The sequence below is a fragment of the Colobus angolensis genome, unplaced genomic scaffold, assembly GCF_000951035.1.
Source record: "Colobus angolensis palliatus isolate OR3802 unplaced genomic scaffold, Cang.pa_1.0 Scaffold312, whole genome shotgun sequence".
NCBI classification, from domain to species: Eukaryota; Metazoa; Chordata; class Mammalia; order Primates; family Cercopithecidae; genus Colobus; species Colobus angolensis.
Window position 1 is genome coordinate 391,029 of NW_012116400.1, and position 13,332 is coordinate 404,360.

A 13,332-nucleotide genomic window follows, 5' to 3' on the forward strand; every position below is an offset into this window, starting at 1 on the left:
GTGCAGCACACCAACATGGCACAAGTATACATATGTAACAAACCTGCACGTTATGAACATGTACCCTAGAACTTAAAGTATAATAATAATAATAATAATAATAATAATAAATCAATTGACCATATACGTTAGGAGTTTCCTTTGGATGCTCAATTACATTCAATTGATCTCTATGTCTATCCTTATGTCAATACCACACAACCTTCATTACTATAGCCTTTTAGTAAGTTTTGAAATTAAGAAGTGTGAGTCCTCCAACTTTTCTCTTTTTCAAGACTGTCTTGGCTATACTGGTTCCCTTGCATTTCTATATGAATTTTATACACTCCAGCCTGGGCAACAGAGCAAGACTCCATCTCAAGAAAAAAGTCAGCTGGGATTTTAACAAGGATGCTTTGACTCTGTAGTTCAATTTGGAGAGTTATTGCCATTTTAAAAATATTGAGTCTTCCAATACCTAAACATAGGATGTCTCTCTGTTTATTTTGAGCTTCTCTAACTTCTTTCAAAATGTTTCATAAGTTTCAGTATATATCTTAAACTTGTTCTTTTTTTTTTTTTATTTTACTCTAACACCATTCAGTGACTTTTGTTGAGTTTATTTCAAGGCTTTAATCTTTTCGATGTTATTGTAAATGGAATTGTTTTCTGAATTACTTTAAAAAAATTTTTAATCCTAGTATATAGAAATAAAATTGATTTTTATATATTGATCTTGTATCCTGAAACATTACTGGACTTATTAGTTGTATTATTTTAGTGAATTCTGTTGTTTTTTCTGTATATAAAAATCATGTCATGAAGAGTTTGACTTCTTCCTTTCCAATCTGGATAACTTTTATTTCTTTTCCTAACCTAACTGCCTGGGTTAGTACCTCCAGGACAATGTTTAATAGCAGTGACAAGAGTGGACATCCTTGTCTTATTCCTGATCTTAATAGAAAAGTATTTAATTTTTCACCATTAAGTATGATGTTAGCAGTGGATTTTTCATAGATGCCCTTCATCAAGTTGAGGACATTTCCCTATACCCCTCATTTTATGAATGCTTTATCCTGAATGGGTGTTGGATTTTGTCATGTTTTTTCCATATCGATTGAAATGATGTGGTTTTGTTATTTAGCCTATTAAAATTGTGTATTATAATAATTGATAATTCATAGGGTAAACCAACCTTGCATTCTAGGATAAATCCCATCTAGTCATGGTTTATAATCCTTTTTATACATTGCTAGATTTGGTAGGCTAGTACTTTCTTGAAGGTTTTTGCATATATATTCATAAGAGATACTGGGGTATAGTTTTTTTTTTTATGATGTCTTTATCTGGTTTTGATATGAAGCTAAAATTTGTTTGGGAAATGTTTCCTCCTCTTTTATTTTCTGGAATATTTGTGAAGAATTTACGTAAAAATTTTTCTTTAAATGTTTGGTCAGATTCACCGGTGAAGCCATCTGAGCATGGGCTCTTTTTGTGGGGATTATTTGGATTACTAATTCAATCTCTGTGTTGTTATAGATAATTAAGATGTTCTATTGCTCCTTAAATTAGTTTCAGTAATTTGTGCTTTTCTAGGACGTTGTCCCTTTCATCTAAGCTATCTAATTTGTTGACACATCATTATTCTCTTACAACCCTTTTTATTTGTATAGTGTCAGTAGTCCTCACTTTCAGTCTTTATTTTAGTTGAGTCTATTCTCTTTTTTTGCTTAGTCCATCTAGCTAAACATTTATCAATTCTGTTTATCTTTTTCAGAGACATAACTTGTGTTTTTGTTGATTTTCTTATTTTTCTATTCTCAATTTCAGTACTTCCTACTGTAATCCTTATTATTTTCTGCCTTCTGCTAGCTTTGGGGTTAGGTTGCTCTTCTTTTTCTAGTTTTCTAAAATTAAAGGCTAGGTTATTGATTTCAGAACTTCTTTTTTTAAAAAAGATAGACATTTACAACTATAAATTTTCCCCCTAAGTACTGCTTTTGCAGCATCCTGTAAGTTTTGGCATGCTGGGTTTTCATTTTTATTTATCTCAAATTATTCTCTAATTTTTCTTTGACTTAATTTTTCTTCTTTGACTTATTGGTTATTTAAGAATATTTTGTTTAATTTCTACATATTTGTGAATTTCCCAAATTTCTGTTGTTAAAATTTAATTCCACTGTGATGGAAAAAAATACTGTGTAAAATTTCAATCCTTGAATTTGAGACTTGTTTCATTGCCTGAATGATGGTCTCTCTTGGAGAATGTACCAGATGCACTTGAGGAGAATGTACCAGATGCACTTGAGAAGAATGTGTATTCCGCTATTTTTAGGAGTATTCCATAGGTGTCTCTTAGATCTAGTGTTGTTCAAGTCTTCGATATTCTTGCTGATTTTCTTCTGAGTGTTTCATTCATTATTGAACATGACCTGGGCCTGGCACGGTGGCTCACGCCTGTAATCCCAGCACTTTGGGAGGCCGAGGTGGGTGGATCATGAGGTCAGGAGATCGAGACCATCCTGGCTAACACGGTGAAATCCGTCTCTACTAAAAACACAAAAAATTAGCCAGGCATGGTGGTGGGTGCCTGTAGTCCCAGCTACTTGGGAGGCTGAGGCAGGAGAATGGCCTGAACCTGGGAGGCGGAGCTTGCAGTGAGCCGAAATTGCGCCCCTGCATTCCAGCCTGGGCGACAGAGGGAGACTCCATCTCAACAAAGAAAAAAGAAAATGACCTATTGAGGTCTCTAATTATTATTGTGAAATTATCTATTTCTCCCTTGAGATATGTCCATTTTCCCTTTATGTATTTGGGCTCTATCATTAGATGAATATATATTTATAATTATTACATCTTCCGAACCGGTTAACCCTTTTATCATTATAATATATCCCTCTTTATCTCTGCTAATAGTTTTTATCTTAAAGTCTACTTCATCTGATACCAGTAAAGTCACCTCAGCTCACTATGGTTCCATTTGCATGGTGTATCTTTTTAAAACCTTTTACATTCACCTATATGTATCTTTGAATTTAAAGAGTATCTTTTGTAGACAGCAAGCATATAGTTGGAACTTGTTTGGGGTTAAAAGAAATACTGTCGACAATCTCTACCTTCTGATTGGATTGTTTAATCCAATCACACCTAACGTTATTGTTATGTGGTTGTATTTATGTCTGTCATATCCAGTCATACCTAATGTTATTGTTATATGGTTGTATTTATGTCTGTCATTTTTCCTGTATTTTAAAAATTTATTTTGTTTTCTGTATGTCTCATGACTATTTTGTTCCTCTGTTCTTTTACTATCTTCTTTTGTATTAAGTAGGTTTTGTCAAGTGTAACATCTTTAATTCCTTTAATAATTTTTTGAACTACATTTTTTGGTTATTTTCTTAGTAATAACTCTAGGGGCTACAATATATATTTTAACTCATCAGAATCTACTGCAGATGTATACAAACAATTCCACTAAGATATAAAAGCTTTACTTCTATATAGTTCCAGTCCCTTCCCCAACATTTTGTGCTGTTTTTTGTTGTTCATATTATGTCTACATATGTTACAAACACCATATTGTTATAATTATTGCTTTATATATTATATTTTAAAGAAGTTAATAGGACAATACAAACATCCTTAAAGATATTTCTGTCTTACCCATCTAAATACACATATATATCTGTAAGAATACATCTATATAGGAATATAGCTGTAGAAATATGTTCTTTCTTATTTACCATTTCTGGTTCTCTTCATTTGTTTCTATGGATTTGAGTTACTATCGGCTGTTATTTTTTTATTCAAATATAGCTTTTTTCCATCCTCCTCTGTTGTGTTTATTGTCAATTATATCTATATGTTATAAGCCCAATAAAATGTTATAGATATTGTTTTATGAAATTGTCTTTAATCAGTTAATAGAAGAAAGGGGAAGAAATATTTAATTATACTGTCTTGTAACATTAGCTACATACTATTGTTACTGTAACTCTTTATTTGTAAGGATTTGAATTACTATTTTGTGTCTCTTCCTTTCACCTGAAGAACTTCCCTTTAGTATTTTTTGTAAGGCAGGACTACTACCAATAAATTCTCTCAGTTTTTCTTTATCTCAGAATGTCTTTTTTTAACCTTTATTTTTGAAAGATAACTTGGCTGGATATATAATTCTTTTTTGGTAGCTTTTTTTCTTCAATTTTTAAATGTCATTTACTTCCTTCTGACCTCCATTGTTTCTAATGGCATGCCAGCTGTCAGTCTTATTAGGGTTCCCTTCTATGTAATGCCTTTTTTTTTAACTGCTTTCAAGACTTTATTTTTATTTTCATGTTCAGGTTTTTGACTATGATATATCTAGAGGTGGATGTTTTTCCACCTGTACTACTTAGAATTCAATGAACTTCTTGAATGTAGTATTTTCCTACAAATTTGTAGAAATTTTAGTTATTATTTTTTTTCTATTTTTTTTTTTTTGCATATTTTTCTTTTTCTCTATCCTCTCTTGTTTTTAGAGATGGGTCTCACTCTCTTATCCAGGCTGGAGTGCAGTGTCTGTTCTTTCCTTCTGGTACTCTCAAAATGTGTATGTTGATGTGTTTAATGGCATATCACATTTCTCTGAGGCACTGTTTATTTTTCTCTCTTTTTTTTTTTTTTTTTGCCTGCTTTCCTTAGTTCTTTGAACATGTTTACAATCATTGCTTTGAGTTTTTTTTTGTTTTGTTTTGTTTTGTTTTTTTTTTAGACAGAGTCTCACTCTGTCACCAGGCTGGAGTGCAGTGGCATGATCTCAGCTCACTGCAACCTCTGCCTCCCGGGTTCAAGTGATTCTCCTGCCTCAGCCTCTCAAGTAGCTGAGACTGCAGGCACATGATAGCACACCCAGCTAATTTTTGTATTTTTAGTAGAGACAGGGTTTCACCATATTGGCCAGGATGGTCTCAATCTCTTGACTTCATGATCCACCTGCCTTGACCTCCCAAACTGCTGGAATTACAGGAGTGAGCCACCGCACCCATCCAAATTTTTTACATGATAATTCCAACATCTTTATGTGATAAGGCCCCCTAAAATGTAGTTTCTCCTGCTTGCTGTTTTTCCTAAGTATAGGTCACACTTTTCATGTTTCTTTGCATGACTCACAGTTTTTTGTTGAAAACAACGTTTTAGGTAAAATATTGTAGCAACTGTGGATACTGACTCCATCCACCCATCCTGGGTTTGTGGTTATGAGTTTGATCATTTGTTTATCTGTTTGGTGATTTAACTGGACTAATTCTGTGAAGTCTGTTTCCCCCACAGCCTGTAGCCTCTGATATCTCTGCGCTGACTTTTTTACTTGCAGTTATCTTTTAGCTTGGCTTCCCATGGATCACTCCTTGGTCAACATAAGCCATTTTGTGGTAATTTTTACCTTCTACTGTCAAATATGTATGTAGGTTGAAGACTGCTTTTGTAATTCAGGGAGTTTTGTGGTTTTGCTCTGGATTTAGCTAGAGACTGGTAGCTTGGAAGTTTTGCACCAGTCTGTCCTCAGAGGGTGCAGCCTTCAGCATACACAGTCTTCTAGACCCAGCTATGAGTATATTTTATTTTACAGTGGATAGAATAGATTATTTTCCCATCAGTGATGCATCAAAGGTTGTACTATACTTATATCCCTGAGTCAGTAAGGCATCAGCTCTTTGCTAATCAATCTGAATGTGGCTTGGGGAATACTTACAAGTCTGCATTACATCTTACCCTGATTGGTGCTGAGTAGGCAGAGCCTGTGCATAAACACAGCCATCCAGACCCCAGGGATGAGTGTGCTCTTAGTGGGTCACTTTAGCTGTATGTTCCCTGCTTCTCTCTATTAAACTTCTGGCTGGTCCTCTTTGTTTCTTTGTTACTGTTAGTTTTATGCAGCTATTAACCTTCTAATTGTTCACGAACAAAAAAATAATTTCTGCCTTACAGCCATATAATATAACTGTAATTTGTACTTTTCTTACTTTTACAAAGTGACTGGAAAATGAAAGATTAGCCACTGAGTGGACACCCTAAATCAGGGGTTGGCAAAGTTTTTCAGTAGAGGGACAGAGAGTAAATACTTTAGGCTTTGCAACTCATATGGTCTCTTGCAACTACTCATCTCTGTCATTATAGCTCAAGAGCACCTAGAGTTAACACATAAATGAATGAGTGTGGCTGTGTTTCAATAAAGCATTACAGTTGACCCTTGAACAATGTGGGAGTTAGGGGTGCCAACCCACCATGCAAAAATCCCATTGTAACTTTTGACTTCCCAAAAACTTAATAACTAATAGCCTACTTATAGAAAAATGAATTTTGAAATAAGGTATTTATTGCAATGCATACTTAAATAAACCTTGCTAGTTCCAATTGAATATTAATGTATTGAATTGCTGATAGTACCTTCAAGTTTTCTTCATTGCTGTTTGCTAAATTAGCCTTCCTTTATGCCTTGAAAGTATTATATTTTCAGCTTAGACTAAACTTTGTAAGTTTTGGATTTTCTTGATTTTGTTAATTGTAGATATCGTGTTGAAGGGATAATTCCAGAATCAGCAGCTAAACTATCTGATTTCCTCTACCAAACTGGAGAGAGAGTTACATGGGATAAATCATTGCAAGTATACGACATAGTACACAGGATTGATTCGGTAATTTGTTGTTTAATACTGGACTTTTAGAACATTAATATATTTTTAGTTTATACCTTAGTGAGTTGAGTTTATTAAAACTATGTTATGTAGACACAGTATTTTATAGTTTCAAATTGACTTGAAGTCTTTAGAAAAGCTTTAAAACTTCCCTACTTTCCAAGAGTTTAATTCCAATTAGCTTTATTCTGCTTGCAAATGCATTATTACATTTTGAACTGGTAACCTCTCTTGCAATGTGCGCCGTTTGTTATAAGGGAACAGAACTCAGGGATTCACCTCCATTACATGGAAAACAAAGGTTAAGTATGCCTTATTGATGGGAAGTCTGTAGATTTATTTTAGTCATATTACATTAGATATTAGGAAACTTACAATCATGGCAGAAGGTGAAGGGAAAGTAAGCACATTTTACCATGACAGAGCAGGAGAGAGAGGGAGCAAAGGGGGAGATGCCACACATTTTTAAACCATCAGACCTCATGAAAACTCACTATCATGAGAACAGGAACAATGCAGACACATACCATAAGGACTTAAAGAACAAACGGCATATAATGTTTAAGAGTAGGTGTATGAGTCCGTTCTCATACTGCTATGAAGAAATACCCAAGACCGGGTAATTTATAAAGGAAATATGTTTAATTGACACACAGTTCCACATTGCTGGGGAGGCCTCAGGAAACTTATAATCATGACAGAAGGCAAAGGAGAAGCAGGCACCTTCTTCACCGAGCAGCAGGAGGGAAACCACCCCTATGATCCAATTATCTCCACCTGGTCCTGCCCTTGACATGTGGGGATTACAATTCAAGGTGGGATTTGGTTGGGGACACAGAACCAAACCACATCAGTAAAGATAAAGTAAGGAAATAACATTATATAGAAGGTTGAAGTTTAGGAACACTTTCAAATACATTATCTCAGTTAAATAGATACAAAGAGAGAGAATAAAAACAAAGAGAAAATAAAGGTAACTGGAGCAGAAAGTTGACAGAAGAGAGAATGTGAGAGGAAAGTATGGTTTAGAGAGACTGAAGAAAGGATCAGTATGAGGTAAGGGCAGAATGAAAGCTCAGGAGGAGAAAAAATGAATGAAATGACAGGAATAATGATACATGGCAAAAAGAGGTTGCATTAGTCTGTTTTCACACTGCTGTAAATAACTACCTGAGACTGGGTAATTTATGAAGAGAAAAGGTTTACTTGATTCAGTTCTTTTTTTTTTTTTTTCTGAGACGGAGTCTTGCTCAGTTGCCCAGGCTGGAGTGCAGTAGGGCAGTCTCGTCTCACTGCAAGTTCCACCTCCCAGGTTCACGCCATTCTCCTGCCTCAGCCTCCCGAGTAGCTGGGACTGCAGGCGCCTGCCACCACACCTGGCTAATTTGTGTGTGTGTGTGTGTGTATTTTTAGTAGAGACGGAGTTTAATCATGCTAGCCAGGATGGTCTTGATCTCCTGACCTCGTGATCCACCCGCCTCGGCCTCCCGAAGTGCTGGGAGTACAGGCATGAGCCACCGCGCCCGGCTGACCCACAGTTCTATAGGCTTCACAGGAAGCATGACTGGGAGGCCTCAGGAAATTTACAATCATGGCAGAAGGTGAAGGGGAACACCTTGGCATGAGGTAACAGGTAATTCTTCTGTTACCATGGCAGAACAGGAGAGAGAGGGAACTAAGGGGGAGGTACCACACACTTTTAAACCATCAGATCTCATGAGAACTCACTCACTCATGAGAACAGCAATTGGGAAGTCTTCCCCATGATCCAATCACCTCCCACCAGGCTGATCCTCCAATTCAACATGGACACAAATTCAAATCATATCACAAGTAGAAACAAGGATGAAGAAGTGGGGTAAGCGATTCCAAACTTTGGTCCAGCACACTATAGATATCTCATTTATTTATTAGACCATTGTAAAAATAACCACCTGGGACTGAGCGCAGTGGCTAACACCTGTAATCCCAGAACTTTGGGAGGCAGAGGCGGGTGGGTCACCTGAGGTCAGCGGTTTGAGACCAGCCTAGCTAACATGGTGACCCTGATGCTACTAAAAATACAAAAAATTAGCCAGGCGTGGTGACATGTGCCTATGACCCCAGCTATTTGGGAGGCTGAGGCAGAAGAATCGCTTGAACCCAGGAGGCGGAGATTGCAGTGAGCCAAGATCATACCATCACACTCCAACTTGGGCAACAAGAACAAAACCTCATCTCAAAAACAAATATATAAATAAGTAACCAACTGGAGGGATGGAGTGATGATTCTCCTCTCTTCCAGTAATATGTCCATTCCAGTTGTTTGTGTTTTCTCTGTCTTAGGAAACCTGTTTCTGGGGGAATCCTGACTTTGTTCCAAACTCTCCCAGACTGATGTTTATGTTCTTTTGACTAATTAATTCACTTCACAAATACTTCACATTTCACAAATACTTTTTGGGCAGCTATTGTGAACTCCATACTGTTTCAGTTCACTAGGGACACATAAGGGAAGAAGACAGAAATTGTCCCTGCTTTCACAAAACTTATATTCTCATCAGAAGAGACATAATAAACAAATAATTTTTTAAAACTTATCGGATAATGAAGGCTAGGATTGGTAAGAATAAGTGTTATGAAGGATAAGTATAGGCAATAACCAGGAGAAGTTAATTTATAGCTAGCGAATTGGGAAAGGCCTCTCTGAGTGAGAGACATTAGAAACCTGGGTAACAAAATGGAGGTTGGGGAGATAGACATGCAAAGATCTGGAAGAGAGTAGCAGACACAGGGCAAAGCAAATACAGAGGCCTTGAGGTGGAAAGAGTTTGGCAGTGTTTAATCAGGAGATTAACAAGATCTGTGGGGTTTGACCACAAAAAGCAAGAAGAGTGGTTAAGAGGTGAGAGGTTAGGCTGGGATCAGATTCTGCTAAAGTATCAAAGGTTGGGGGAGAAGTTTTGCTATACATTCAGTGGGAAGCCATTGGTGTGTTTTAAGCAGGGAAGTGACTGATTTGATTTATACTTTTAAGAGACAGCTGCTGAAAGAAGCATGGATTACAAGGGGGTAAGAATGAAATCAGTAAAAACAGTTATGAGGCTATGAGAGTAATCTAAATGAGACATCATGGTGGCTTGTGCTAGGGTTGTAAATATGGAGAGGGAGGTAAGTCAGGAAACCCAAAGATACAGAGATAGAGTCAATAGGGCTTACTGATGCAGGGAGAGAGGAATCAGATAAGTCTTCTACAACTGGATTGTGGTGAAATTGCACAAATAAATTTCCTTTGGGAAATTAATTGAACTATATATTTAAAATAGGTGAATTCATGTATGTATATTATACTCAAGCTGTTTTTAAAAATGAGTCCTAGATTTTTGGCTAATAGTAGCTTTATTTAAAAGAGATGAGAAATGTGAATGATGAAATAAAACTAACTTTTATGATTTTCACAAATGATTGCATTTGTTAAAATTTCAGATCACTAGGCCTTTAGTTCTTTAAGTCTCCAACCTGTATTTCATTTATCAAACAAAAATAAGTAAATAAATAAGTGTCCCACATATCTGCCATCAAATTATCATTTATTTAGAACTCCATAATTTTACCTACTTTTATTAAACTCATCTTAAAATCTAGGAGAGAAGAGTTGTAGAAAAGCCCATGAAGGTAAATCTGTTTCATCTTGCAGAAAGTCCTTGATCTTCATCTTGTACATCAGTTTTATTTTGTAGAGAGGAAGTGCCTATCCACAAAAAACACATGTCCATGATCTTCTTGGGATTTGAACATTCAATTTGAGAACCACTGGGCATCACAAATGAAAATCCAAAAATTTAACTATTTCATTCTTCATTTTATAATACTAATCATACAGTTCGATTAGCACTTCAGATATTTCTATTGTTGTTTCAAGTCATATGGTATAATAGAAAGAATACTAGACATGACATCCAAAAACCTAAAAACAAATTCAGAGAGATTTTGTGACTTACTCAAGGATAATGCAGCCAATATGTGGTAGAACCAGGACTTGTACCTGGTCTCCTAATTCTAAATTAGAATTATTTTCCCTTTCTGTAAAGATTTATAGTATTCATCTCCAGGAGTATGTTTTATTTACTGATTTATTTTTATAATTATTATTCTTTTTAGAGATAGGGTCTCACTCTGTTGCCCAGGCTAGTGTGCAGTGTTGTGATCAAACTCACTCTAGCCTCAAACTCCTGGGCTCAAGCGATCATCCTACCTAAGCCTCCCAAGTAGCTGGAATTACAGGCATGTGCCACCATGCCTGTTCAAGGATGTGTCTTAACTGCCTCTTCTTCAACCTATTGGTGAGGGAGAGAGTCCCACTCTAGGGTTATGGGGATGGTCAAACACACAATACCCACCAATGGACAAGTGAGGTAGACTGAAGTTTATTAATCATTGATCACAGACCAAGAAGGGAGAACAAACTATGCAACACAGGGCAACATGGGAACAGAGTGAACACCTAGGGGCTGTGGGAGGCAGCCTTTGTGTCAACAGGGTAGGGTGAGCCCCAGTTCCTGCAGAAGAATGTGATTGTCTTGTTTGAATGATTCCATTGGCCAGCAGGGAACTGAGACCACTAAACAGGGATAAATAGTAACCGTGCTGGTCCTATTGAGAAGGAGGATTGTTTGGCTAGGGGATCTTATCTGCAGGAATGAAGAGGGAAAGGAATGTGTAGTTAGGCCATTCAAGACCAACATTTGTCTTTAATTTTAGACCTTACACCACAGGGTGCTACATCAATGTATTTTTCAGAATATATTACTTAACCTATGTGGAGTAGCAGAAATAGTGCTATATGGGGAATCAGGAAACCTGGGTTCTATTTCTTTACTTATCTCTAGTTTGTGAATGTGATTTAATCTGTTAGGCTTCAATTTCTCCATCTAAAAATGGAAACAGTAGATGATCTCAAGATTGCTTCTTGAATTTTCTAGACTCCTAGTTTTAATGCTCCTTTAACACTCAAAATCCAAGCTGATTTGGTGATGAGGTCTTAAAATTTCAAAGCCCTGCTTTTTCCAAATGGAGGTCAATCATATGCAATAAAATTTGGGAGGGAAACAATGCAGAGAATAGATATTAAATAATGGTTGTTTTCTTTATGGTTTGATTTGTTGCAGGACACATTCATATGTCATACCATTACACAAAGTTTTGCCATGGGCTCCATTTCCCCTCGAGACTTTATCGACTTAGTGTACATCAAGCGCTATGAAGGAAATATGAACATTATCAGTTGTAAGTTGAAGCATTTTGCCCATATCTTGGAATTACTATGAACCATTAATGAATGTTTTCCCTTTATTCACAGCTTCAAATAAATTATATTTATAATTATTTCCTTTTTAAGTTTACTCAGTGGGATCAACAAGTACACATATCATGTAGATATGCCTAGTGACACTCCGAACGTGCCATTTACATAATGGTCAATGTTTACAACATCTCTTAGACTTTTGTAGCATATATCATGTAGCAGTGAATATAGATAGATACTTGTAGCCTAAAACTTCAAGTATACCTTTTTAAAATACGAAGAAACAAAATTAATTGTTAGATATAATTTTATATTTGAATTGCTTATAATGAGCATATCCAGTAACTGATAAAACTGTTAAAGAAATTTCCACTAGATGGCTCTTTACATAAATGTGCTTTTATTTCTTTTAGAAACTGCAGGTTTTGATATATCCCTATCCCCACTTCCAAATGTGTCACTCTGTAAAATGCAAATGTGTAATTTTCTAACTTGCATTATTGATCAAAACATACCATTCCATACCATGAGGATCTATGGACTCAGATAACTTAAGATAACTCATGGTGAAGGAACTTTGGTAGCACAGTGACATAGAGCCCGTTTTTCTCTATAATTTGAATTAATTTCACTATTCCTACTTGGGACCAAGGACAATTACATTTTGTTAACTATTATTTCCTAGCAAGATTTCAGTTCCTTCGAGATGTCTTTAGTACTCTACTTTTCAGAGTCCAGACTGCGTCGTAGCACTCATTCAAACCCAGTTAGCTCTTTCTTCACCATACCACTAAGGGCTGATGTTCATAATGTTCATATATGTTTAGTTGTCTCATTTTTGAAATGAGGGCACATATAATGTATTCATGGCCTACAACATAAAATAATCTGTCTAAACAAATCATACATCTGTTATTTTCCACATTTTGAAAGCAGACCATTTCTATATAATTATTAGTGATCAGAGGGAAGCTAAAAAAGAAGTAGAGATTAAAATCAACAACTAGAGGTAATCAACCACGTGGTGCACAAATCACTATTGAATTTGCTTTAAAAGTTTCCATTGAATGAATTTTCGATCAGTACTCACAGTTTTCTTAACATTTCTTTTTTTTATCCTACCCTGTACCTTGCTATAAGCTAAATATTTTGCTTGCATTATCTCACTAGTGAGGAAACTGAAGTTCATGGAAATTCAGCAGTTAAGAAATTAAGTTACATAGCTAATAAGCAGGTAACCCAGAATTAAAACTCAGTTCTTTCTGATTTTCCAAAATAAGTGCTAACTACCACACCATATGCTTCATAAAAGACCCATACCTGCCGGGCGCGGTGGCTCAAGCCTGTAATCCCAGCACTTTGGGAGGCCGAGACGGGCGGATCACGAGGTCAGGAGAT

The 13,332-nt window shown here is 36.1% G+C and overlaps 1 protein-coding gene across 1 annotated transcript in view; it reads left to right on the top strand.

Annotated features, from left to right (window-relative positions):
• STARD6 (StAR-related lipid transfer (START) domain containing 6) overlaps positions 1 to 13,332 on the top strand; it is a 31,633-nt gene that overhangs the window by 12,385 nt on the left and 5,916 nt on the right. Inside the window, exons 3-4 of the mRNA XM_011950996.1 lie at positions 6,524 to 6,650; positions 11,798 to 11,915. Of these exons, the coding sequence (XP_011806386.1) occupies positions 6,524 to 6,650; positions 11,798 to 11,915 (245 nt within the window). The remainder of the gene's footprint in view (positions 1 to 6,523; positions 6,651 to 11,797; positions 11,916 to 13,332) is intronic.